The 27,971-nt window shown below is 45.0% G+C and overlaps 1 protein-coding gene across 1 annotated transcript in view; it reads right to left on the minus strand.

Moving 5' to 3' along the window:
- PHGDH (phosphoglycerate dehydrogenase) overlaps positions 1-27,971 on the minus strand; it is a 150,249-nt gene that overhangs the window by 62,763 nt on the left and 59,515 nt on the right. Inside the window, exons 4-7 of the mRNA XM_053694850.1 lie at positions 15,250-15,304; positions 15,065-15,163; positions 4,809-4,941; positions 2,935-3,083 (exon numbers count right to left, since the gene is read on the minus strand). Of these exons, the coding sequence (XP_053550825.1) occupies positions 2,935-3,083; positions 4,809-4,941; positions 15,065-15,163; positions 15,250-15,304 (436 nt within the window). The remainder of the gene's footprint in view (positions 1-2,934; positions 3,084-4,808; positions 4,942-15,064; positions 15,164-15,249; positions 15,305-27,971) is intronic.

Raw genomic sequence — 27,971 nt, forward strand, 5'->3', positions numbered from 1 at the left:
CACACACATGCATACATGTGACACAATATGACACCACACACATGCATACATGTGACACAATATGACACCACACACATGCATACATGTGACACAATAGGAGAGCACGTGTGACACAATGACACCACACACATCCATACACAATATGACAGCACGCCTATGCACATGTGACACAATATGACACCACACACATGCATACATGTGACACACTATGACACCACACACATGTATACAGTATGTGACACACTATGAAACCACACACATGTATACAGTATGTGACACACTATGACACCACACACATGCATACAGTATGTGACACACTATGACACCACACACATGCATACAGTATGTGACACACTATGACACCAAACACATGCATACAGTATGTGACACACTATGACACCACACACATGCATACAGTATGTGACACAATATGACACCACACACATGCATACAGTATGTGACACAATATGACAGCACACACATGCATACAGTATGTGACACAATATGACACCACACACATGATACAGTATGTGACACACTGACACCACACACATGCATACAGTATGTGACACACTGACACCACACACATGCATACAGTATGTGACACACTGACACCACACACATGCATACAGTATGTGACACACTGACACCACACACATGCATACAGTATGTGACACACTGACACCACACACATGCATACATGTGACACAATAGGACAGCACATGTGACACAATGACACCACACACATGCATACAGTATGTGACACAATATGACACCAAAACATATGTATACACGTGGCACAATATGACAGCACGCCTATGCACGTGTGATACAATATGACAGCACGCCTATGCACGTGTGCCACAATGTGACAGCACGCCTATGCACGTGTGACACAATATGACAGCACGCCTATGCACGTGTGACACAATATGACAGCACGCCTATGCACGTGTGACACAATATGACACCAGTCCACACACACAAGTGACACAATATGACCACACACACAATATGACAACATGCCTATGCACGTGACACAATATGACAGCAAACATATGTATACACGTGCCACAATATGAGAGAATGCCTATGCACGTGTGCCACAATATGACAGCACGCCTATGCACGTGTGCCACAATATGACAGCACGCCTATGCACGTGTGACAATATGACAGCACGCCTATGCATGTGGCACAATATAACACCAAACATATGTATACACGTGACACAATATGACAGCACGCCTATGCATGTGTGCCACAATATGACAGCATGCCTATGCACGTGTGACACAATATGACACCAGTCCACACACACACACAAGTGACACAATAGGACACCAAACATATGTATACACGTGGAACAATATGACAGCACGCCTATGCACGTGTGACACAATATGACAGCACACCTATGCACGTGACACAATATGACAGCACGCCTATGCACGTGGCACAATATGACACCACAGAGATGTATACACGTGACACAATATGACAGCATGCCTATGCACGTGTGACACAATATGACAGCACGCCTATGCACGTGTGACACAATATGACAGCACGCCTATGCACGTGTGACACAATATGACAGCACGCCTATGCACATGTGACACAATATGACAGCACACCTATGCACGTGTGACACCATATGACAGCACGCCTATGCACGTGTAACACCATATGACAGCACGCCTATGCACGTGTGACACCATATGACAGCATGCCTATGCATGTGTGCCACAATATGACAGCACGCCTATGCACGTGTGAAAATATGACAGCACCCCTATGCACGTGGCACAATATGACACCACACGTATGTATACACATGACACAATATGACAGCACGCCTATGCACGTGTGACACAATATGACAGCATGCCTATGCACGTGTGACACAATATGACAGCACGCCTATGCACGTGTGACACAATATGACAGCACGCCTATGCACGTGGCACAATATGACACCACACATATGTAGACACGTGACAAAATATGACAGCATGCCTATGCACGTGTAACACAATATGACACCAGTCCACACACACACAAATGACACAATAGGACACCAAACATATGTATACATGCGGCACAATATGACAGCACGCCTATGCACGTGACACAATATGACAGCACGCCTATGCACGTGACACAATATGACAGCACGCCTATGCACGTGGCACAATATGACACCACAGAGATGTATACACGTGACACAATATGACAGCACGCCTATGCACGTGTGACACAATATGACAGCACGCCTATGCACGCGTGACACCATATGACAGCATGCCTATGCACGTGTGACACCATATGACAGCACGCCTATGCACGTGTGACACAATATAAAAGCACACGTATGTATATATGTGACAAAATATGACAACACGCCTATACACGTGTGACACAATATGACACCAGTCCACACACACAAGTCCAGTCCACACACACGCACAATATGACACAACACAGATGTATACACGTGACACCATATTACAGCACGCCTATACACGTGTGACACCATATGACAGCACGCCTATGCACGTGTGACACAATATGACAGCACGCCTATGCACGTGGCACAATATGACACCACACAGATGTATACACGTGACACAATATGACAGCACGCCTATGCACGTGGCACAATATGACACAACACAGATGTATACACATGACACCATATGACAGCACGCCTATGCACGTGTGACACCATATGACAGCACGCCTATGCACGTGTGACACCATATGACAGCACGCCTATGCACGTGTGACACCATATGACAGCACGCCTATGCACGTGTGACACCATATGACAGCACGCCTATGCACGTGTGACACCATATGACAGCACGCCTATGCACATGTGACACAATATACAATAGAAATGATACAATACAGCTGCTAGCCTACACTCACCTCAGTAAAGACATCCAGTCCAGCTCCCCCACACTGCCCACTCTCCAGCGCCCGCAGTAATGCAGCCTCATCTATAATGCCCCCCCGAGCGCAGTTTACTACACGTACTCCTCGTTTACACCGGGCAAATGTAGCATCATTTAGCAGCCCTAGGTAACAGATTAACCAAGTGCGACAAGAAAGAGAAAAAAGGAAAATAGTCAGTTTCTGTTTGAGAGTAGGGATGTGTGTGCACAGTGCTGTGTAAACATTCAGTAGATGGCAGCGGTGTGCGCACAGAGCCATGTATACCTGTAGTAGAGAGCAGGAGGGTGTGTGCACAGTGCAGTGTATACATGTAGTAGAGGGCAAAAATGTATGTACAGTGCTGTGTATAACTGTAGTATAGGGTGGAGGGTGCACAGTGCTTTGTATACGTGTTGTAGAGGGAAGGAGGGTGTGTGCACAGTGATGTATACACCTGTAGTATAGGTGGGGGGTGCACAGTGCTGTGTAAACCTGTAGTAAAGGGCAAAATGGAGGTGTGCAAAGTGATGTTTACACCTGTAGAAGAGGGTGGGGGTGTACAGTGCTGTGTATACATGTAGTGGAGGGCAGAAGGGTGTGTGCACAGTGATGTATACACCTGTAGAAGAGGGTGGGGGTGCACAGTGCTGTGTATACTTGTAGTAGAGGGCAGGAGGGGGGAGCACAGTGCTGTTTATACCTGTAGTAGAGGGCAGGAGGGGTGTGTGCACAGTGATGTATATACCTGTAGTAGAGGGCAGGAGGGGTGTGCACAGTGCTGTGTATACCTGTAGTAGAGGGCAGGAGGGGTGTGTGCACAGTGATGTATATACCAGTAGTAGAGGGAATGTGGGGGTGCACAGTGCTGTGTATACCTGTAGTAGAGAGCAGGAGTGGTGTGTGCACAGTGATGTATATACCTGTAGTAGAGGGCAGGAGTGGTGTGTGCACAGTAATGTATATACCTGTAGTAGAGGGCAGGTGGGGGGTGCACAGTGCTGTATATACCTGTAGTAGAGGGCAGGAGGGGGTGCACAGTGCTAAGTATACCTGTAATAGAGGGCAGGAGGGGGGTGCACAGTGATGTATATAACTGTAGTAGAGGGCAGGAGGGGGTGCACAGTGCTGTGTATACCTGTAGTAGAGGGCAGGAGGGGGGTGCACAGTGCTGTATATACCTGTAGTAGAGGGCAGGAGGGGGGTGCACAGTGCTGTGTATACGTGTAGTAGAGGGCAGGAGGGGTGTGTGCACAGTGATGTATATACCTGTAGTAGAGGGCAGGAGGGGGGTGCACAGTGCTGTGTATACCTGTAGTAGAGGGCAGGAGGGGGGTGCACTGTGCTGTGTATGTACCTGTAGTAGAGGGCAGGAGGGGGTGCACAGTGCTGTGTATACCTGTAGTAGAGGGCAGGAGGGGGGTGCACTGTGCTGTGCATGTACCTGTAGTAGAGGGCAGGAGGGGGTGCACAGTGCTCTGTATACCTGTAGTAGAGGGCAGGAGGGGGGTGCACAGTGATGTATATACCTGTAGTAGAGGGCAGGAGGGGGGTGCACAGTTCTGTGTATACCTGTAGTAGAGGACAGGTGGGGGGTGCACAGTGCTGTGTATACCTGTAGTAGAGGGCAGGAGGGGGTGCACAGTGCTGTGTATACCTGTAGTAGAGGGCAGGAGGGGGTGCACAGTGCTGTGTATATCTGTAGTAGAGGGCAGGAGGGGGTGCACAGTGCTGTGTATACCTGTAGTAGAGGGCAGGAGGGAGGTGCACAGTGCTGTATATACCTGTAGTAGAGGGCAGGAGGGGGGTGTGCACAGTGCTGTGTATACCTGTAGTAGAGGGCAGGAGGGGGTGCACAGTGCTGTGTATACCTGTAGTAGAGGGCAGAAGGGGGGTGTGCACAGTGATGTAGTCGCTCTGCTCCCAGATCTCTTCCAGTGAAAATTGCTGAACACCAAACTGATCCGTCACCTCTGGGGGAATCACAGGGTCATAACCGATAGTCTGAGGGTGAGAGAAGGCAGACGTCAGTGCTGTGCATACCACTGGTGACGGGGTATTGGGTCTTGTGAGGAGATCACGCCATGTAGTATCAGGGGTAAGATGCACTTATTGAGCTTTTACAGAAGGATTATGTTGGAATAATTCAATATTTAATATGATGATTGGAAATATTATGTAATAGGAGGAAAGATACTGGGACGGTAATAACAAAAGAATGTGAGGGGTAATATACAGGGGGTAATAAGAGTAGAGTAGGCTGATAATGAAGGGGTAGTTACAATAGGAGGGCAGGAGTAATATTAAGGGGAGTAACAAGAGTAGAGCTGGCTGATAATGAGGGGGTAGTAAGAATAGGAGGGTAGGAGTAATTTTAATGGGAGTAACAAGAGTAGAATAGGCTGATAATGAGGGGGTAGTGAGAAGAGTAGGAGTAATATTAAGGGGAGTAACAAGAGTAAATTAGGCTAAAAATGAGGGGGTTTGTTAGAATATAAGGCTATGAGTAATATTAAGGGGAGTAACAAGAGTAGAGCTGGCTGATAATGAGGGGGTAGTAAGAATAGGAGGGTAGGAGTAATATTAAGGGGATTAACAAGAGTAGAGCAGGGTGATAATAAAAGGGTAGTGATAATAGAAGGGTAGGAATAATATTAAGGGGATTAACAAGAGTAGAGTAGGCTGATAATGAGGGGGTAGTAAGAATAGGAGTAATATTAAAGGATTAACAAGAGTAGAGTAGGCTAATAATGATGGCAGAGTAAGAATAGGAGGGTAGGAGTAATACTAAGGGGATTAACAAGAGTAGAGTAGGCTAATAATGATGGGGTAGTAAGAATAAGAGGGTAGGAGTAACATTAAGGGGGTAACAAGGAGTAGGTAGATAATGATGGGGTAGTTAGAATACAAGAGTAGGAGTAATAATAAGGGAATAACTAAAGTAGAGTAAGCTAATAATGATGGGGTAGTAAGAATAGGATGGTAGCTGTAATATTAAGGGGAGTAACAAGAGTAGAGTAGGCTGATAATGGGGGGTAGTAAGAATATGAGGGTAGGAGTAATGATAAGGGGAGTAACAACAGTAGAGTAGGCAGATAATGAGGGTGTAGTAAGAATAGGAGTAATATTAAGGGGAGTAACAAGAGTAGAGCTGGCTGATAATGAGGGGGTAGTTAGCAAACTATTCTACTCTTGTTACACACCTTAATATTACTCCTACCCTCCTATTCTAACTACCCCCTCATCAACCTATTCTACTCTTGTTAAACCCCTTAATATTACTCCTACCCTCCTATTCTAATGAGGGGGTAGTTAGAATAGGAGGGTAGGAGTAATATTAAGGGGAGTAACAAGAGTAGAGTCGTCTGATAATGAGGGGGTAGTAAGAATAGGAGTAATATTAAGGGGAGTAACAAGAGTAGAGTAGGCGGATAATGAGGGGTAGTAAGAATAGAAGTAATATTAAGGGATTAATAAGAGTAGAGTAGGCTGATATTAAAATGGTAGTGAGACTAGGAGGGTAGGAGTAATATTAAGGGGATTAACAAGAGTAGAAAAGGCTGATAATGAGGGGGTAGTTAGAATAGGAGGATAGGAGTAATATAAAGGGGATTAACAAGCGTAGAGTAGGCTTATAATGAGGGGGTATTTAGAATATGAGGGTAGGAGTAATATTAAGGGGATTAACAAGAGTAGAGTAGGCTGATATTGAGGGGTAGTTACAATAGGAGGGTAGGAGTAATAGTAAGGCGATTAACAAGAGTAGAGTAGGCTTATATTGAGTGGGTAGTTACAATAGGATGGTAGGAGTAATATTAAGGGGATTAACAAGAGTAGAGTAGGCTGATATTGAGGGGGTAGTTACAATAGGAGGGTAGGAGTAATATTAAGGGGAATAACAAGAGTAGAGTAGGCTGATAATAAAGGGGTAGTAAGAATAGGAGTAATATTAAGGGGAGTAATAAGAGTAGAGTAGGCAGATGAGGGGGTAGTTAGAATAGAAGATAAGTAGTAATATTAAGGGGAGTAGCAAGAGTAGAGCTGGCTGATAATGAGGGGATAGTTAGAAGAGTAGGAGTAATATTAAGGGGAGTAACAAGAGTAGAGTGGGCTGATATTGAGGTTGTAGTTACAATAGGAGGGTAGGAGTAATACTAAGGGGAGTAACAAGAGTAGAGTAGGCGGATAATGAGGGGTAGTAAGAATAGGAGGTGTAACGGAAGCTTCCGTTACTTTGTACTTGGAGAGGACTGCAGGCCAGCCTCCTTCCCTATGGACTATGGACCCTGGAACTTGAGGGGATTCTATGATTTGGGAGGTGGGTGTCCAGGGTACATTTTGAGTACTTTTACCCTGGATTCAGGTTTACCCCGTTTCCATGAATTCCCAGAGACTCTAAGAACTGAAGGGCCCTGAAGATTCCTGTGTTTTGTTGGAGTATAAGGTGACAGCACAATCCAGCATTGTCTGCTGCAACCCCCCCTAGACTCAGAGACTCAGAATGTTTGAACTGATTGAAACATCCTGCTCTAATGCTGGGACCCCCTGTTATCTAGTCTTGATGTAAAGTGTCTGTTATTGTGCGAGTCATCTATTTTCCTTTTGTAAGTCAGGATGTGATTAGAATCTTGTTTAACTAACCATTGTCTGATGTTTGTCTCATTGTATAATATTTGTTTCTATTGATTATGTAGTAACTATCCCCATTTGTTGGAAATGTATAAAAGCTGTGTTTTCTGTGCAATAAAGCAGTTCCTATTTTGACCCTCAAACATCCAGTCTTGGCTAATGTTCTTGGGGGTAGCTATAACAACTAGCAGGGGGCGTTATTCTAATAGCGGCAGTATCCAGTGGAGGTTCATGGGTTGGCGTTTGGTGGGAGGAAGCTGACTTTAGCGGATATACCCAGTCTGGGGTACCGAGACTCGCTACAGGAGGGTAGGAGTAATATTAAGGGATTAACAAGAGTTGAGTAGGCTGATAATAAAATGGTAGTGAGAATAGGAGGGTAGGAGTAATATAAAGGGGATTAACAAGAGTGGAGCTGGCAGATAATAAGGGGGTAGTTAGAATAGAAGGGTATGAGTAATATTAAGGGGAGTAGCAAGAGTAGAGTAGGCGGATAATAAGGGGTAGTAAGAATAGGAGTAATATTAAGGGGATTAACAAGAGTAGATTAGGCTGATAATAAAATGATAGTGAGACTAGGAGGGTAGGAGTAATATTAAGGGGATTAACAAGAGTAGAGTAGGCTGATATTGAGGGGGTAGTTACAATTGGAGGGTAGAAGTAATATAAAGGGGAGTAACAAGAGTAGAGTAGGCTGATATTGAGGGGGTAGTTAGAATAGGAGGGTAGGAGTAATATAAAGGGGAAACAAGAGTAGAGTAGGCAGATAATGAGGGGGTAGTAAGAATAGTAGGGTAGGAATAGTATTAAGGGGCTTAACAAGAGTTGAGTAGGCTGATAATGAGGGGGTAGTTAGAATAAGAGGGATGGAGTAATATAAAGGGGATTAGCAAGAGTAGAGTAGGCTAATATTGAGAGGTAGTTACAATAGGATGGTAGGAGTAATATTAAGGTGACTAACAAGAGAAGAGTAGGTTGATAATGAGGGGGCAGTAAGAATAGGAGGGTAGGGGTAATATTAAGGGGATTAACAAGAGTAGAGTAGGCTGATAATGAGGGGGTAGTAAGAATAGGATGGTAGGAGTAATATTAAGGGGAAACAAGAGAAGAGTAGGCAGATAATGAGGGGGTAGTAAGAATAGAAGGGTAGTTTTAAAGATACCAGGCTGCAGGGATAAAAATCCTACCCCCCTGTTTCTCTGCAGTTTTGGCTCCACAGAGCAACCGTGATCTCCCAGAGCTTTTGTTTCCCTTGTTTTCAAATGTCCACCTGATCTTGAAAGAGCTGGTCTCTGACCGACCCATCGCTCTCAGGCTGACCGGGCCCCTGGATCTACCGGCCGGCCACCGCACCTAGCACCCTCTGGGACACTTTACCTCCGGCCACTTCGAAGGCCCCTTTGCCCCAGAGCTCCACTCTCTTGTGGATTGGTAACCCGTGGGGAGGGAAAAAGAGGTGGGACAATTGTCGGAGGTGAGCTCCATTGGGAACTGGGGTTTCTGAGCCCTATTTAACAGACCGACCTTCGGTTGGCCAGCCCCACTTAACCGCCGGCCGGCCACATCAGCTCAGATTCCCAGCCCCCTTCATCCCAGGTCACTCCAGCGGTCCTTTGTCCCAGAGCTCCGCTCTTTGGGGAATTACTACCTCTGGGGAAGGACCAGAGGTGGGGTGATTTACAGGGGAGAGCTCTCTCAGAAACCAGGGTTTTGGACCCCCCCTCATTACCCCTTTTACAATGGCCTGCACGGTGTACATTGGATAACCCGTAACTCTGACCCACAGCCATGGATTAAGGCGCTTTTTGGACCGAAGTAGCTGGGGGCCAGGGGCTTTCCAACGAAACCCTGGAAGGGCTGCCTGTTACGGTTGCCTCCAGGCTGGCTGGAAGTTGGACCGTAGAAAAGGATGCTCCTAGCGCTTACCAAAGGATCATCAGCACCGTAGACACCATAACTACTGCGTAGCCACCATAAGTAATGCAGACTCTACGAACCACCGCTGCTGGGCTGGTATCTCGCCGTCTGCTCTGCGCCCTGGACCTACGACCAGGCTCCAGTAGGTGAACCTCTTCCTTCTGTAGAGCGAAGCAGGATCAAGAACAAGAGCTCTTACAAGAGCTCTGTAGCTAAGGGAGTATGAGGAGCATAGCAATCCCTGTAGTGATTATAGCTGTCCCCTACAAACATGAGTCAAGGCTGCAAGTTAGAGGGTCAGAAGAGGTCTGAGGTGCTGGAACACCCAGCCTGGTTTTTATTACGGTTGTGCACATACAGGACACACCCAGGGGGAGGCATAAAATAACCAATCAAATAACAGTACAACCCACACATCCCTCCAGTGGATCAAAAGTTAGCTGGAGGTCCCTTTATGACCGACCGCAAGCACAATTTCCTGCCCAAAACAGTTCCATAGATTTGGGCTGTGCGGTCGGTCAATTTCATGCAGAAAAAACGACAAGTTCCGTATGGGAGAAGGTAAGGGTCAGCGGTGTTCGTGTATTTGCGCATCCGATTTTAGTTCCACAGAATCTTTAGCATACACCGCTGATCGCATTCGAATGAACAAAGATGGCCGCCGCCACGTGTTCGTTTGCACGAACTGCGGCCACCCAGCGGTCGGCAACTACCTTGCAGTAACCTCACAGCCTGGGAGGTAAATTGCCTGCACACTTTAACTTCTGGGTGGTCTGCCTGTGTGGTACTTGGTTCAGTAAGCCCTATTTACTGAACCAAGTGGGAGAAAGCCAGGGACAAGTTATTTTACAGGTCTGGGGACATAGTCTTAAAGGGGCATTGTTCACCAAAGTCACAATATGTCCCCAGACGGTTCTTAAAGGGCCATACACACCCAATAAAAGTTAATACGTTTTCAGGGGCACAATCTTCCAGGGGCCATAGTCATGAGGAAGGAGGCTGGCAAATAGGCTTCTCCACAATCCAGGGAAGCAGGGCAATTTTCCATTTAAAGGGCCAGTTACAAATAGCAGTTTGTAACACTGCCGCTCCCCTGGAATCACCCATCCTTGCAGATGCAATGCTCCAGATATTCACTAGGGTAGGCTTCCACCAGGAAGTGATTTCTGATCAGGGAACACAGTTCAATGCGGAAATCACTCAGCAGTTATGGAGATTGTGAGGGATCAAACCCCTGCAAAGTGCCCCCTACCATCCCCAGACAAATGGGCTATGTGAGCAGTTCAACAGGGCCCTAAAGCAGCTGCTTAGGACATTCTTGGCCACTCACAAGGACTGGGAAAGATTTTTGCCGCATCTCCTCTTTGCATACAGAGAGGTGCCCCAGGAATCCACAGGTTTCTCTCCCTTAGAATTAGTGTATGGCCGGAAGATAAAGGAACCCCTTGACTTAGTAAGAGCCCACTGGGAAGTGACTACAGGGGGGGGGGGAGAACACTCCAATGTGGAGTACGTTCTCCAACTCATGGACAGACTGAGGGACCTCGCTGACCAGGTGTGAGCGAACCTTCAGGACGCCCAGCGTAAACAAAAAAGGTGGTACGACTGGAATGCTCATACCCGCACCCTGTCAGTAGGACAGAAGATGCTCGCCCTGAAGCCTGTCAAAACAGACAAGCTACAGGCCTCCTGGCAAGGACCCTACAGGATAGTGGAACAACTGAACAACACTACCTACCTGGTAGCCAAATGCTCAGATGGCCGGGTCCGTCGGACCTTTCATGTGAACATGTTGAAGGCATATGTAGAAAGGGCCAAGGATGTGGCTGCTATCTGTGCTCCGGCGGTGGAGGACTCACCACTGATGCCTACCCTATGCCCCGAGTTGATGACCTGTTAGACAGAATAGCCCGCGGTCACTTCTTGACCACCCTCGACCTCTGCAAGGGATACAGGCAGATCCCTCTAGACCAGTGCTTCTAAACTGTGTGTCGTGACACATTAGTGTGTCGGCAGCAGTTTGTAGGTGTGTCCCAGCTTCAGCACAATTTTTTTTTAATTTAAATTTTTTTTTAACATTTTATTTTGGTGTGTGACTTTACGCCTGCCTGCTATGCATATCACATGGTTGACACGTGATTGATACCTAGTGGGTCACAGATCATCTTAACCTATTGGCGTAGCTCAGCGAGAACTAAAACTATTCCCATTGGCAGCGCATTGTCTCCTGACTGCACGTGTAGTCTCCTCAATCGGCTTGTGACTGCATGTGTAGTCAGTGAGTGGGACAGCAGTGTGTTTGCAGTGCAGGCAGTAGTCAGTCAGACTTGCAGAGCTTTGAGGGCGGCAGCTTAAACAATGAACTGAAGTCAGTGTTTTTGTTTTTTTTTTGCAGCTAGCTCCCAGTAGTGCATTGCTGCTCCTGATCTTGATTTATGGAAAGGAAGTTTAAAGCTTTAGTGGAAGCTTAAAAATGTTTGATGATGAAATGCGAATGTTTTTATCTAATATTCCACCAATATTCAGAAACTGTGTTCAGCCCATCAACCTCATACATCCCATTAAAATATTAAGTAGCTATTGGTGATATTACATTTTTTTTTAATTCTTGCACATACTTACTGATACTTGTAAATATATTAAGTTATTATAAAATTTATGTTTGTGTCCGTGTATCCTAAAACAAATTAGTTTAACCTCCCGTTTGCTAGTACAACTAAATTACTGTGTCGCAAAATGATTTAGGTCTAAAAAGTGTGCCACCAACATGAAAAGTTTAAAAAGCTCTGCTCTAGACCCTGAGTCCGTCCCCAATCTGCCTTTATCACCCCCTTCGGCCTCTACCAGTTCAAGGTCATGCCGTTTGGGATGAAGAATGCTCCAGTCACCTTCCAAAGGATGGTGGATCACCTGCTGGATGGCTTCCAGGACTATGCCTGCGCATACCTGGACGACATAACCATCTATAGCAACACCTGGGAGGACCATCTGGCCCACCTAGGTGTCGTTTTAGATCACCTCAGAGCCGCCGGACAGACCCTGAAACCTGACAAGTGTATCATCGGGCGATCGGAAGTCCTGTATCTGGGCCACCGAGTGGGCTGCGGTAAGCAGTGGCCAGAACCAGCTAAGGTTGAGGGAGTGGCCAACTGGCCCACTCCCCGGACTAAAACCCAAGTCCTAGCTTTTCTAGGGACCGCTGGTTACTACCGGAAATTTGTCCCCAATTACAGTGCCCTGGCCAAACCCCTGACTGACCTGACCCGTAAGCGACTACCTTGACAGGTCCTGTATTCCAGAGTGTGAAACTGCCTTCCAGAGCCTTAAGTCTGCATTAATCTCTGCTCCAGTACTGGCCGCTCCTAACCCCCCCAAACATTTTTTTGTCCAAACATATCCCTCCATGTTTGGGTTGGGAGCAGTATTAAGCCAGACAGACGAAGAGGGGCAGGACCACCCTGTAGCCTACATCAGTAGAAAACTGTTGTCCAGAGAGGTAGGCTACATGGTGGTGGAGAAAAAGTGTCTGGCCCTGGTATGGGCCCTGAAGAAGCAACAACTCTACCTCTATGGGAGACCCTTCACTGTCCTCACAGACTACAACCCCCTTCTATGGTTTAATAGAGTTTCTGGAGACAATGGAAAATTGCTGAGGTGGAGTTTAGCCCTGCAGCCATTTAATTTTGACATTCAGTACCGGCCGGGGAAAAACAATGGGAAGTTTCCCGGCGGACTGAAGTGCCATAAAGTCCTCGGATAGCCCCAGGCTGACCCGTGTGTAGATCTAGCCGGGTCTGCTGAACTGGAAAGGGGGGGGGGTTGTAACTGGTACCAGGCTGCAGGGGTTAAACTCCTACCCCCTGTTGTTTCTCAGTGGTTTTGGGCTCCTCAGAGCAACCGTGATCTCCCAGAGCTTTGGTTTGCCTTGCTTTCAAATGTCTACCTGATCTTGAAAGAGCTGGTCTCTGACCGACCCATCGCTCTCAAGCCGGCCAGGCCCCTTGATCTACCGGCCAGCCGCTGCACCTAGCACCCTTCGGGACATTTTACCACCGGCCGCTTTGAAGACCCCTTTGCTCCAGAGCTTCAATCTCTTGGGGATTGATACCCCGTGGGGAGGGAAAAAGAGGTGGGCCAATTGCCGGAGGTGAGCTCCATTGGGAACTCGGGTTTCCGAGCCCTATTCAACAGACCACCTTTCGGCTGGCTGGCCCCATGGAACTGCCGGCCGGCCGCATCAGCTCGGATCCCCGGCCCCCTTCATCCCAGGTCGCTCCAGCGGTCCTTTGTCCCAGAGCTCCGCTCTTTGGGGAATTACTACCTCTGGAGAAGGACCAGAGGTGGGGTGATTTAAAGCGGAAAGCTCTCTCTCTCTCTTTCAGACCCCCCCCCCCTCATTACCCCTTTTACAATGGCCTGCCCGGTGTACGTTAGATAAGCCATAACTCTGACCCCCAGCCATGGATCAAGGTGCTTTTTGGACTGAAGTAGCTGGGGGACAGGGGCTTTCCAACGACACCCTGGAAGGGCTGCCGCTCCCCGGAATCACCCCAAATACCCCATCCTTGTACCGCTGGACACTGGGGAACAATGGAGGTGCCAGCCTGTCTGGAAGGGCGGGAGATGTAAGGGTCAGATAAGGCTTGTTATCAAGATCAGTTTTACCAATAAAGGGTACTTGTGTTTTCACCTGAATGCTAGTCTGTCTAGTTATTTGGGTGGCTCTGCTAGAATCACTTCCTCCGCTACATAGCGGTAGGTTCCAGGCATCGGGAGGATCTATTGGCGGAGCTACCCAGTCGGGGTAGCCGGAATCCATTACAGGTAGGAGTAATATTAAGGGGAGTAACAAGAGTAGAGTAGGCAGATAATGAGGGGGTATTTAGAATTGGAGGGTAGGAGTAGTATTAAGGGGAGTAACAAGAGTAGAGTAGGCTGATAATAAAATGGTAGTGAGAAAAGGAGAGTAGGAGTAATATCAAAGGGATTAACAAGAGAAGTGTAGGCTGATAATAAAAGGGTAGTAAGAATAGGAGGGTAGGAGTAACATTAAGGGGGGTAACAAGGAGTAGGCCGATAATAAGTAGTAAGAATAGAAGGGTAGGAGTAATATTAAGGGGACTACCAATAGTAGAGTAGGCTGATAATAAAAGGGTAGTAAGAATAGGAGGGTAGGAGTAACATTAAGGGGGGTAACAAGAGTAGAGTAGGCTGATAATAAAAGGGTAGTGAGAATAGGAGGGTAGGAGTAATAATAAGAGGAGTAACAAGAGTAGAGTAGTCTAATAATGAGGGGGTAGTAAGAATAGGAGGGTAGGAGTAATATTAAGGGAAGTAACAAGGAGTAGGCAGGTAATGATGGGGTAGTAAGAATAGAAGAGTAGGAGTAATATTAAGGGGAGTAACAAGAGTAGAGTAGGCTGATAATGAGGGGGTAGTAAGAATAGGAGGGTAGGAGTAATATTAAGGGAAGTAACAAGAGTTGAGTAGGCAGATAATGAGGGGGTAGTAAAAATAGAAGAGTAGGAGTAATATTAAGGGGAGTAATAAGAGTAGAGTAGGGAAATAATGAGCTACTCACTCTCATCTGGAATGACTGCATCCTTAAGGCCACCTCCTTCCCAATCCGACCTAGTCCTAAGATGGCCAATGTCTTCCCATGAAGCTCAGAGCCCAGAAACTGGAGGGAAGAGACAGACAGGATTTTTAGGTACAGTAGCCCGTTAGTCCCAGTATAGATCGTCAGCTCATAGAGTCACCTCTCACCTTCTTTCTGTCCCACTTTCCAGCCCTCATGGACTCAGCAGCCTGTGGGATTTGTCTATAAATAAAGACATTTCAGTCACAAGATATTGACACAAAACAATTGTAGCTGATGTGTTTAACCAGGGCTCGGCTCATGTATTTACATCTCCCAGCAAATGCATAAGACAAGGGCACGTACGCAACTGGTAATTTTACCACCTGGCATGGCGGGTGCCATCAGTTTCCTTATTTCAGCTGAAGTTATCCTGACAACATGTTCCTAGTCTGTAACTTTCTCTATGACACAGTGACAACTGTAGTTTGGCCTCAGATTAAAGGTTCATGTAATGAATGGTTGGCCATAACTCGATAAACAAAGAAAAAGAAAATTTATGCTAACCTGATAAATTTGTTTCTTTTTAGACACGATGAGTCCATGGATTATCTTCATTACTTATGGGATATTCACCTCCTGGTCAGCAGGAGGAGACAAAGAGCACCACAGCAGAGCTGTTAAATAGCTCCTCCCTTCCCTCCCACTCCAGTCATTCGACCAAAGTTAGGAAGAGAAAGGAAAAGCCAAGGTGCAGAGGTGTCTGAAGTTTATAATAATCAACAACCTGTCTAAAAGAAAAGGGCGGGCCGTGGACTCATCGTGTCTAAAAAGAAACAAATTTATCAGGTAACCATAAATTTTCTTTTCTTTAAGACACGATGAGTCCACGGATAATCTTCTTTACTTATGGGATACAATACCCAAGCTAGAGTACACAGATGATAAGGGAGGGACAAGACAGGGAACCTAAATGGAAGGCACCACTGCTTGAAAAACCTTTCTCCCAAAAGCGGCCTCAGCCGAGGTAAAAGTATCAAATTTATAGAATTTTTAAAAAGTGTGAAGAGAAGACCAAGTTGCAGCCTTGCAAATCTGTTCCACAGAAGCTTCATTTTTGAATGCCCATTAGGAAGCAACAGCCCTTGTGGAATGAGCCGTAACTCTCTTAGGAGGCTGCTGTCTGGCAGTCTCATATGCAAAACGTATGATGCTCTTCAGCCAAAAAGAAAGATAGGTAGCCGTAGCTTTCTGTCCCTTACGTTTTCCAGAGAAAATTACAAAGAAGAGGACTGACGAAAGTCCTTAGTCGCTTGTAAGTAAAATTTTAAAGCACGGACCACGTCCAAATTGTGCAGAAGACGTTCTTTCTGAGAAGGAGGATTAGGACACAAAGAAGGAACAACAATCTCCTGATTAATGTTCCTATCAGAAACAACCTTAGGAAGAAAATCTAGTTTAGTACGTAAAACTACCTTATCTAAATGGAAAATAAGGTAAGGAGAAGTGTATTGCAACGCCGAGAGCTTAGACACACTACGAGCTGAAGAAATAGCAACAAGAAATAAAACTTTCCAAGATAACAACTTAATATCTAAGGAATGCATGGGCTTAAACTGAGACCCTTGAAGAACTTTGAGAACTAAATTAAGACTCCATGGATTAGTAACTGGTTTGAACACAGGCCTGATCCTGACCAAGGCCTGACAGAATGATTGAACATCTGGAACATCCGCCAGACTTTTGTGTAACCAAACAGATAAAGCCTAGATCTGACCCTTTAGGGAACTGGTTGATAAACCCTTCTCCAAACCCTCTTGGAGAAAAGACAAAATTCTAGGAATCCTAACCCTACTCCAAGAGTAGCCCTTGGATTCACACCAATAATGGTGTTTACGCCAAATTTTATGGTAAATCTTTCTAGTCACAGGCTTACGAGCCTGAATTATGGTCTCTTTGACCGATTCAGAAAACCCCCGCTTGGACAAAATTAAGCGCTCAATCTCCAAGCAGTCAGCTTCAGAGAAACTAGATTTGGGTGAAGGAATGGTCCTTGAATGAGAAGGTCCTTCCTCAACGGAAGTCTCCAAGGTGGCAGAGATGACATTTCCACCAGATCGGCATACCAAATCCTGCGAGGCCAAGCCGGAGCAATAAGTATCACTGACGCCCTCTCCTGTTTGATTCGAGCAATGACCCGAGGAAGAAGCGCAAACGCAGGAAATAGGTATGCAAGGCTGAAGGACCAAGGAACCGCCAGAGCATCTATCAGTTCCTCCTGGGGATCCCGTATCTTGGGAGCTTGGCATTCTGTCAAGATGCCATGAGATCTAACTCCGGCCGACCCCATTTGAGAATCAGGCAGGAGAACACTTCCGGATGGAGTTCCCACTCTCCCGGATGAAAAGTCTGCCTGCTCAGAAAGTCCGTCTCCCAGTTGTCCACCCCTGGGATGTGGATCGCTGACAGAGAGCAAGAATGGGCCTCCGCCCACTGAATTATCTTGGTTACCTCGGTCATCGCTAAGGAACTCCTCGTTCCTCCCTGATGAATGAATTAAGACACTGAAGTTATGTTGTCCGACTGGAATCTGATAAACTGGGCCGAGGCTAACTGAGGCCAGGCTAGAAGAGCATTGAAGGTCGCTCTTAGTTCCAGGATGTTTATAGGAAGAACAGTCTCTGCCTGAGTCCACACTCCCTGAGCCTTTAGGGAACCCTAGACAGCTCCCCACCCTAGAAGGCTGGCGTCTGTTGTCACAATCACCCAGGACGGTCTGCGAAAGCAGGTTCCCTGGGATACATGATCCAGAGACAACCACCATTGAACCGAGTCCTTTGTCTCCTGTTCCAGGGTTATTCGAGGAGACAAGTCTGCATAATCTCCATTCCACTGCCTGAGCATGTTTAACTGCAGAGGTCTGAGGTAGAACCGAGCAAACGGGATGATGTCCATTGCCTCCACCATCAGTCCGATTACTTCCATGCACTGGGCCACTGACGGCCGAGAAGTGGACTGAAGGGCTCGACAGGTATCGAGAATCTTTGATTTCCTGACTTCTGTCAGAAAAATCCTCATAGATATAGAACCTTAGAACCGCCAGTAGAGACCCCACAACCTTTGTGAAAATTCTGGGGGCCGTGGCCAGACCGAAAGGAAGAGCCATAAACTGGAAGTGTTTGTCTAGAAAAGCAAACCTCAGGAACCTGTGATGATCTCTGTGGATAGGAACATGTAGATATGCATCCTTTAAATCCACTGTCGTCATAAATTGACCCTCCTGGATCAATGGAAGAATGGTACGAATAGTTTCCATCTTAATTGACGGAACCCTGAGAAACTTGTTTAGACTCTTGAGGTCTAAGATAGGTCTGAAGTTTCCCTCCTTTTTGGGAACCACAAACAGATTTGAATAAAAACCCTGCACCTGTTCCTGTACTGGAACGGGAACAATCACTCCCAGAGAGGAGAGGTCTCTTACACAATGTAAGAACGCCTCTTTTTTTTTCTGGTCTGCAGATAATCTTGAAAGAAGAAACCTGCCTCTGGGAGGAAAATTTTTTAACTCCAATTTGTATCCCTGAGACACTATTTCTACTGCCCAGGGAACCTGAACGTCCCAAACCCAAGCCTGAATGAAGAAGGAAAATCTGACCCTACCAGATCCGGTCCCGGATTGGGGGCATGACCTTCATGCTGTCTTAGATTCAACAGCAGGCTTCTTGGATTGCTTACCCTTGTTCCAAGACTGGTTGGGTCTCCATGTGGGTTTAGACTGTTCCTGCTTAGCGGAGGAAAAGGAAGAATTTCCCTTGAAATTCCCGAAAGGAACGAAAATTACTCTTTCGTCCTTTTTGTGTCTCTTATCCTGAGGGAGGAGATGACCATTACCTCCCGTGATATCAGAGATAATTTCCATCAGGCCAGGTCCAAACAAGGTCTTCCCCTTGTAAGGAATCGCTAGAAGCTTAGACTTAGATGACACGTCCGCAGACCAAGGTTTTAACCATAAAGCTCTGCGGGCTAGGATAGAGGACCCCAAACTCTTAGCTGCCAATTTAGTAATTTGCAGTGAAGTGTCCGTAATAAAAGCATTAGCTAACTTCAGAGCTTTAATCCTGTCTCGGATCTCCTCTAAGGAAGTCTCAGTCCTGAGAGACTCAGACAGAGCATCAAACCAATATGCTGCCGTACTAGTGACAGTAGCAATGCACGCAGCTGGCTGCAATAGCAGACCCTGGTGAACATAAATCTTTTTAAGTAGACCCTCCAACTTCTTGTCCATGGGATCTTTAAAAGCACAACTATCCTCAATGGGAACAGTAGTTCGCTTGGCTAAGGTGGAAATAGCGCCTTCCACCTTAGGAACCGTTTGCCAAGCCTCCCTGAAAGAGTCAGCTATAGGAAACATCTTTTTGAAAATAGGAGAGGGAGAGAAGGGAATACCTGGTCTCTCCCATTCCTTAGAAACAATCTTTGAAGCTCGCTTTGGCACTGGAAAAACGTCTGAGTCAGAGGGATCTTCGAAATATCTGTCCAATTTACTCGACTTCGCAGGAGCAACCACTACTGTGGAATCACAGTCATCTAAAGTAACCAAAACCTCCCTGAGTAACAGGCAGAGGTGTTCTAGTTTAAACCTGAAAGATACAACCTCCAAATCAATCAAAGGCAATGAACTTTCTGAGTCTGAAATTTTGCCTTCCGATGGAACCTCAATACCCTCCATCTCAGTTCCCTGGGAGGGTACATCCGAGATTGCCACCATTGCATCAGAAACCTCACTGACTGCATGTTTGTCTTTCCTCTTACATTTGCCTTGTAGCATTGGAAAAGCAGACAACGCATCAGAAATTGTGGAAGACATAAGCAGGGCCTCCATCAGGGGGTGACTCCAGTCAGGGGCCCAATGGGCTAGGGGGGGCCCATGAGGCAAGAACTTAAAAAAAAAAAAAAAAAAATAAAAAAAAAAGATTTTTTTTTTTTTTTTTTACATTTTGGCAGCCACCAGTGGGTACTACAGCAGAGTGCTAATTGAGCATGGGAAATGTTATTACAAGGAGTAAAGTATTAGCATTTGAGAGGATTTCTGAGTGTGCACTAAACCACTATACACAGTGTGAGACAGACTTGGCACTTTGTTTGTAGAGTGTGTGTCTGAGTCAGACGGCTGATCACTTTCATTTGCAGAGGAGGTAGGAATTACTTAGCAAATGTTTTTTATTTCTTTGTGGAATTTAAGATTGTAACTTCAGTGTGGTAGTAGTTGTATAATATGATTATTTGACAATGCTGTAGAAATTCTATATTTATATATTTAAAACCATGCAGAAAGGTTTCCTCCTCAATACACAAATGATATATATTACATTCCAGTTTACTGCCCCTTTATGCAAGGACTTTCCAGATACAAGGAGGCATTTTATCTAAGATTTTTACATCTGCATAACATGTTATACCCTCAGACTAAGATTGCTCAGTGTTGGAAATGAGACAGGTTAACTTAAAACTGTTCAGTTTACTCTACAGCTGACTTAATTTTGAAATGCATACCAACAAGCTTAGATCTGGTTAAATGCAGGATTTAATGGTATGAGTACCACAGCTTATGGTTCCACCAAGACCATATAGAGTACAGCATTTTCAAAATCCACAAGTACAGCTGACAGATGGGAACATTTGTACACTATATTTGAAGTGGTGCTCTTGGTTGGGGAAAATGAGGAAAATATCAAACAAACATATATCAACCTTTTAAAAGTACTTTTCTTCATCTAGCCATCTACCCAGATCATTAATGTACAATTTTGAATTCACAGAATTATTTTTGTTTGCACATCTAAAAAGTGATCTCTTAATTTCTGCATTTTTTTATCATGCATGTCACACACTGTTGATTTAGGGGATGCAAGGTGAATAAATGTTTCCTCCTGTGAGTGTCTGTGTTTATGCCTTTGTGCTTTGGTTTGTGTCTCTATGAGTGTGTATGTATTTTTTTTCTGTTGGTATCTCTGTGAGGGTGGGTGTGTATGTCTTTGTGCATTTTCTGTGGATGTCTGTGAGGGTGTGAGCATATATCTTTGTGTATTTTCTCTGGATGCCTCTGTGAGGGTGGGTGTGTATGTCTGTTTTCTGTGGATGTCTCTGTGAGGTTGTGTGTGTATGTATGTCTGTGTTTTCTGTGGATGTCTCTGTGAGGGTGTGTGTATGTATTTGTGTGTTTTCTGTGGATGCCTCAGTGAGGGTGTGTATGCATGTCTTTCTGTGTTTTCTGTGTGTTTTTAGGACATTTTGACCTTAATACTGATTATTCACATCTTTCTACAGACTTTGAGACTAATGAGACCTTTCCGCAAGTAACCAATCTACCATTTAACCTTTAAATTATTGCTTAGGCAGTTCGGGGCCCTTCCTTTCAGCCACTGCATGCTGTTGTCATCATTTAGTTGGCATCTTCCTTTACAAAAAGATAATCAGAACTCCATATTTTGTTTTCTAAATCTCCTTTTTTTTACAAAACTGTAGTTTACCTCATTACTTGTCAGGTCAATGTAAACAAGTGCTAAGTGTCTGTTTGGGTGTCTGTGTCTGAGTTTCTTTGCATGTCTGCTAGAGTGTCTATATGTGAATCCTTATGTGTGAGTGTGTTTGTGTGTTTCAGTGTATGAGTGTGTCTGTGTGTGTGTGTGTATGTTACTACCTTTATAACATTTCCAAGTTTAAATAGACACTTAAGAATAAAGTGCATATACGTTTTAGTCACTTGGTCAAAAATTGCACATGTCAAAGGAGGGGGGGGGCCTGATCAATGGTTAAGTCAGGGGCCCCAAAATTTCTAGTGGCGGCCCTGGACATAAGCGCAGCTGTGTCTTTTAAGGTAACTCCAGCAGGCGCTAGAGCAGAAGTACAGGGTACTGCTTGCGCGGGCGTTAAAGTTTGGGACGCTTGGGGAGAAAGCTGGGGCATACTCTGAACCTCTTCATTAGACTCCTGAGAAGCATCCGCTTTTGAAAAATTTTGCTCATGAAAAATCTTTTCCCTATAACATAAAGCCCTCTCAATACATGAGGGACAGAAAGGGATTGGTGGTTCCACATTTGCATCAAAACAAATGGAGCAAGTAACATTTTGCACGGCTCCTATGTCCATACTGAAGCACAATAAGATGACAATGTAATAAAACATTTCTTTTACCCCCAAAAATTTTTTAACAATAAAACGTTACTGTCCCTTTAAAATGTAAAAGGTAAGTTTTTTACTGCATGAGGAAAATGTGCTCAAAAAAAGGTCATAAGATAATCAAATTACTTTATATCTCAAAAATGTTTGATTACATAAACCGTTACTGTGTCTTTAAATTTTAAAAGGTAACTTTTTTACTCCATTAGGAAAAACGTACCCCATCAGCTAATTAAAGTAAAATTCACACCCTTACACCTCAGCAACTCTGCTGAGGCGCCTACCTGCCAAACGGACTCAATCTCTGGTCTTATTTTTTGGAGCTGAAACAATCCGGATTTTCAGGACCACAATAGCGCTACAACCGCTTGCTTAATGAGTAGGAAACCATGCTGTTTTAGATCCACTATGTGCAGATGTCCATGCTACACTAGCACCGCTGAAAACTGCGCAGCTTACAGGAAGCGTGCGAAAACGATAGCCCCGCCCATCGTGGGTGTTACAGAAGACCTTATTACCCAATCAGCTTATATGTTTGCATAAACCGTAAGGGAAAACCACCATAGTTAAACATTTGAGCTTAACTCCCAGTCCCAGTGCCTGTACTTATGGCTATCCAATACCCTCCAAATAAGAGAGCTTGATGTCCCAACATAAAGAGCCCCTTGTCTGAGCCTTCTATGTTACCAGTAATAAAATAAAAGTGCCCACTTTCCTCTGAGTTTTATTTTTCCCAGAATAAACAAAGCCAGCACTTACCTTTAATGCTTTCCGACTGCAGGACAGCCCAACAGGTTTAAGAGGTCCTCTGCCTCCCATAGCCCTGTGGAAAATGATAAAGCCTGAGTTAAGTGTGCTTAGGCCATCAGGATAAGGGCAGCATAAATGTATGGGAGGCGCAGTGAGAATTATGTCCCACCAGTTCCCATTGCTCTAAAGCCACCACTGCCCTACTGAAGAGACTGATATGGACTACGGCTACACCCTAGATCAAAGCAGCACAATCTTGCACTACTTTAAAAATAATAAACTCTTGATTGACAAATCTAATCTAACACCTCACTTTACCTCTTCCTAGCACTAACGTAGGCAAAGAGAATGACTGGGGTGGGAGGGAAGGGAGGAGCTATTTAACAGCTCTGCTGTGGTGCTCTTTGCCTCCTCCTGCTGACCAGGAGGTGAATATCCCATAAGTAATGAAGATGATCCGTGCATCGTGTCTTAAAAAAAGGAAATTTATGCTTACCTGATAAATTGATTTCTTCTACGATACGATGAGTCCACAGATTCATCCTTACTTGTGGGATATTATCCTCCTGCTAACAGGAAGTGGCAAAGAGAACCACAGCAGAGCTGTATATACAGCTCCTCCCTTCTCTCCACCCCCAGTCATTCGACCGAAGGTACAGGAAGAGAAAAGAAAAGCTGAAAGGTGCAGAGGTGACTGAAATTATGAACAAAAAATATAATCTGTCTTAAATTGACAGGGAGGGCCGAGGACTCGTGGTATCGTAGAAGAAATCAATTTATCAGGTAAGCATAAATTTCCTTTTCTTCTACTAGATACGACGAGTCCACAGATTCATCCTTACTTTTGGGATACAATACCAAAGCTACAGGACACGGATGAACGGGACGGACAAGACAGATACCTAAACAGAAGGCACCACTGCTTGAAGAACTTTTCTCCCAAAAACAGCCTCAGAAGAAGCAAAAATATCAAATTTGGAAAAGGTATGAAGGGAGGACCAAGTCGCAGCCTTACAAATTTGTTCAACAGAAGCATCATTTTTAAAAGCCCATGTGGAAGCCATCGCTCTAGTAGAATGAGCTGTAATCTTTTCAGGAGGCTGCTGTCCAGCAGTCTCGTATGCCAAACGGATGATGCTTTTCAGCCAAAAAGAAAGAGGTAGCCGTAGCTTTTTGACCCCTATGCTTTCCATAATAAACAACAAATAGAGAAGATGTTTGACGGAAATCCTTGGTCGCTTGTAAGTAAAACTTCAAGGCACAAACCACGTCCAGATTATGCAACAAACGCTCCTTCTTAGAAGAAGGATTAGGACATAGAGAAGGAACAACAATTTCCTGATTAATATTCTTATTAGAAACAACCTTAGGAAGGAATCCAGGCTTAGTACGCAAAACCACCTTATCAGAATGGAATATAAGATAAGGCGAGTTGCATTGTAATGCAGAAAGCTCAGAAACTCTTCGAGCAGAAGAGATAGCAACTAAAAACAAAAACTTTCCAATATAAAAGCTTAATATCTATGGAATGCATAGGTTCAAACGGAACCCCTTGAAGAACTTTTAGCACTAAATTCAAACTCCATGGCGGAGCAACAGGTTTAAACACAGGCTTGATTCTGACTAAAGCCTGACAAAAAGACTGAACGTCTGGGACATCCACCAGACGCTTGTGTAGTAAAATTGACAAAGCAGAAATTTGTCCCTTTAAGGAACTAGCTGATAATCCCTTCTCCAATCCTTCTTGGAGAAAGGACAAAATCCTAGGAATCCTAACCCTACTCCATGAGTAGCCCTTGGATTCGCACCAATAAAAATATTTATGCCATATCTTATGGTAAATTTTCCTAGTGACAGGCTTCCGAGCCTGAATCAAGGTATCCATAACCGACTCAGAGAATCCCCGCTTAGATAAAATCAATCAATCAATCTCCAGGCAGTCAGCTGCAGCGAAATTAGATTTGGATGTTGGAACGGACCTTGAATGAGAAGGTCCTGTCTCAGTGGCAGTTTCCATGGTGGCAGAGATGACATTTCCACTAGATCTTCATACCAGGTCCTGCGTGGCCACGCAGGCGCCATCAAGATTACCGAAGCCCTCTCCTGTTTGATTCTGGCAATCAGATGAGGCAGGAGAGGAAAGGGAGGAAACACATAAGCCAGGTTGAACGACCAAGGTACTGCTAGAGCATCTATCAGTACTGCTTGGGGATCCCTTGATCTGGATCCATAACAAGGAATTTTGGCATTCTGACGAGATGCCATCAGATCCAATTCCGGTGTGCCCCATTGACGAATTAATGTCGTAAACACCTCCGGATGGAGCTCCCACTCCCCCGGATGAAAAGTCTGACGACTTAGAAAATCCGCTTCCCAGTTTTCCACTCCTGGGATGTAGATTGCTGATAGATGGCAAGAGTGCGTCTCTGCCCATCGAATTATCTTGGAAACCTCTATCATAGCTAGAGAACTCTTTGTCTTCATTAACCCAATGACCTCCATACACTGCGCCACTGATGGCCGAGGAATGGAATGAAGTTCTCGGCAAGTAGTTAGGATCTTTGACTTTCTGACCTCCGTCAGAAAAATTTTCATGTCTACCGAGTCTATCAGAGTTCCTAGGAATGGAACTCTTGTCAGTGGAACTAGTGAACTCTTTAGTATGTTTACCTTCCACTCGTGAGTTCTTAGAAAAGCCAACACGATGTCCGTGTGAGATTTGGCTAGATGGTAAGTTGATGCCTGAATCACAATATCGTCCAGATAGGGCGCCACTGCTATGCCCCGCGGCCTTAGAACCGCCAGAAGGGACCCTAGCACCTTTGTGAAGATTCTGGGAGCTGTAGCCAACCCGAAAGGGAGGGCAACAAACTGGTAGTGTTTGTTCAGGAAGGCGAACCTGAGAAACTGGTGATGATCTTTGTGGATAGGAATGTGAAGATACGCATCCTTCAAATCCACGGTGGTCATATATTGACCCTCCTGGATCATTGGTAAAATTGTTTGTATGGTCTCCATCTTGAACGATGGGACTCTGAGAAATTTGTTTAGGCATTTGAGATCTAAAATCGGTCTGAAGGTTCCCTCTTTTTTGGGAACCACAAACAGACTTGAGTAAAACCCCTGCCCCTGTTCTAGTTTTGGAACTGGGCAGATTACACCCATGGTATATAGGTCTTCTACACAGCGTAAGAACGCCTCTCTTTTTGTCTGGTCTACAGACAAACATGAAAGATGAAATCTCCCTCTTGGGAGAGAATCCTTTAATACTAGTTGATACACCTGGGTCACTATTTCTAATGCCCAGGGATCCTGAACTTCTCTTGCCCATGCCTGAGCGAAGAGAGAAAGTCTGCCCCCTACTAGATCCGGTCCCGGATCGGGGGCTGCCCCTTCATGCTGTCTTGATAGCAGCAGTGAGCTTCTTGGCCTGTTTACCTTTATTCCAGGTCTGGTTAGGTTTCCAGACTGACTTGGATTGTGCAAAATTCCCCTCCTGCTTTGTGGCGGAGGAGGAAGTAGAGGGTCCACCTTTAAAGTTTCGAAAGGAACAAAAATTATTCTGTTTGGCCCTCATTTTAACCGTCTTGTCCTGAGGAAGGGCATGACCTTTACCTCCAGTAATGTCGGAAATGATCTCCTTTAGTTCAGGCCCGAATAGGGTCTTACCCTTAAAAGGAATAGCTAAAAGCTTGGATTTTGATGACACATCAGCAGACCAAGACTTAAGCCATAACGCTCTACGCGCTAAAATGGCAAAGCCTGCAAAAAGCGTACAATTTTTCCAAAACTGCTCTAAAATGTTATAATGAACCCAATTTTAGTAAATATGTGTCTTATCTTGCCAGCTAAGATTGCACCACAAGTAAAGTATGCTTAACCCTTAATGGAAAAAAACGTTATGAAATTAAACAATCAACCCCCTGCCTACCTGCCCTCAGGGGTCTGTAAAATCACTCTAACACTTCGTTTAGGCCAAAGCTTCCAGTTTAGGCCCACCGGAGCTGGAGCTTGCTGCTTGCATGGGGAATTCAACTGCGCAACTGAGGCGCAAATTTAGGCCCCGCCCATCTACATTGATGTCTCACTGCCTAGTAAAGCTGTCTAGAACCTAGCCATGTGGGTTTCCATATACCCAACTATTAAAGAACGCCATGTGAACCCTCCAGTGCCATCAAAAGGAAAAACGTTTGCTTTACACAAAAAACAAATCGCTCTACAAACATAAAATCGTTTTGCACAAAAAACATTATGTTATCAGTGTCAACTATTTTTCAGCCCATAACATACAGGTCCCAGTAATACCCTTCTATCACATGTAGGATTACTGCTTACCCCTTCCCTTATTGGGATATTGTCAGCCAGTTCTGAAATAACACAGTCTCTCCAGAAAAAAATGACTGAACATACCTCAATGCTTGTAGCATGAAAAAAGTTCCTCACACTGAAGTTTCTCAAGTACTCCTCAGCCATTCTGTGGGAACTACTCTAGATCTTAGTGACAGCTTAGTGACTGCTAAGATCATCAGTCTCCAGGCAGAAATCTTCATCCATCTGCTGCTTGGGAAAAAATAGCACTCACCGGTACCATTTAAAATAAAAAAGTCTTGCTTGAAGAAAATAAAAACTATGATTTTATCACCTCTTTCACTTTACCTCTTCCTATTACTTAGTATAGGCAAAGAGAATGACTGGGGTGGAGAGAAGGGAGGAGCTATATATACAGCTCTGCTGTGGTGCTCTTTGCCACTTCCTGTTAGCAGGAGGATAATATCCCACAAGTAAGGATGAATCCGTGGACTCGTCGTATCTAGTAGAAGAAAGAAATTTAGATTTATGTACCTTTAAGAATATTATTCAAACCTGAAATCTACATTTGCAGTGCAGATGTTAAATCAAAAATGCTGCTAGTGTCAGCGACTGTGCATGAAGTAAATGTACGTACACCGTGTCACCTTGTACAGTGACATATATGTGTCAG

The sequence above is a fragment of the Bombina bombina genome, chromosome 11, assembly GCF_027579735.1.
Source record: "Bombina bombina isolate aBomBom1 chromosome 11, aBomBom1.pri, whole genome shotgun sequence".
NCBI lineage: Eukaryota > Metazoa > Chordata > Amphibia > Anura > Bombinatoridae > Bombina > Bombina bombina.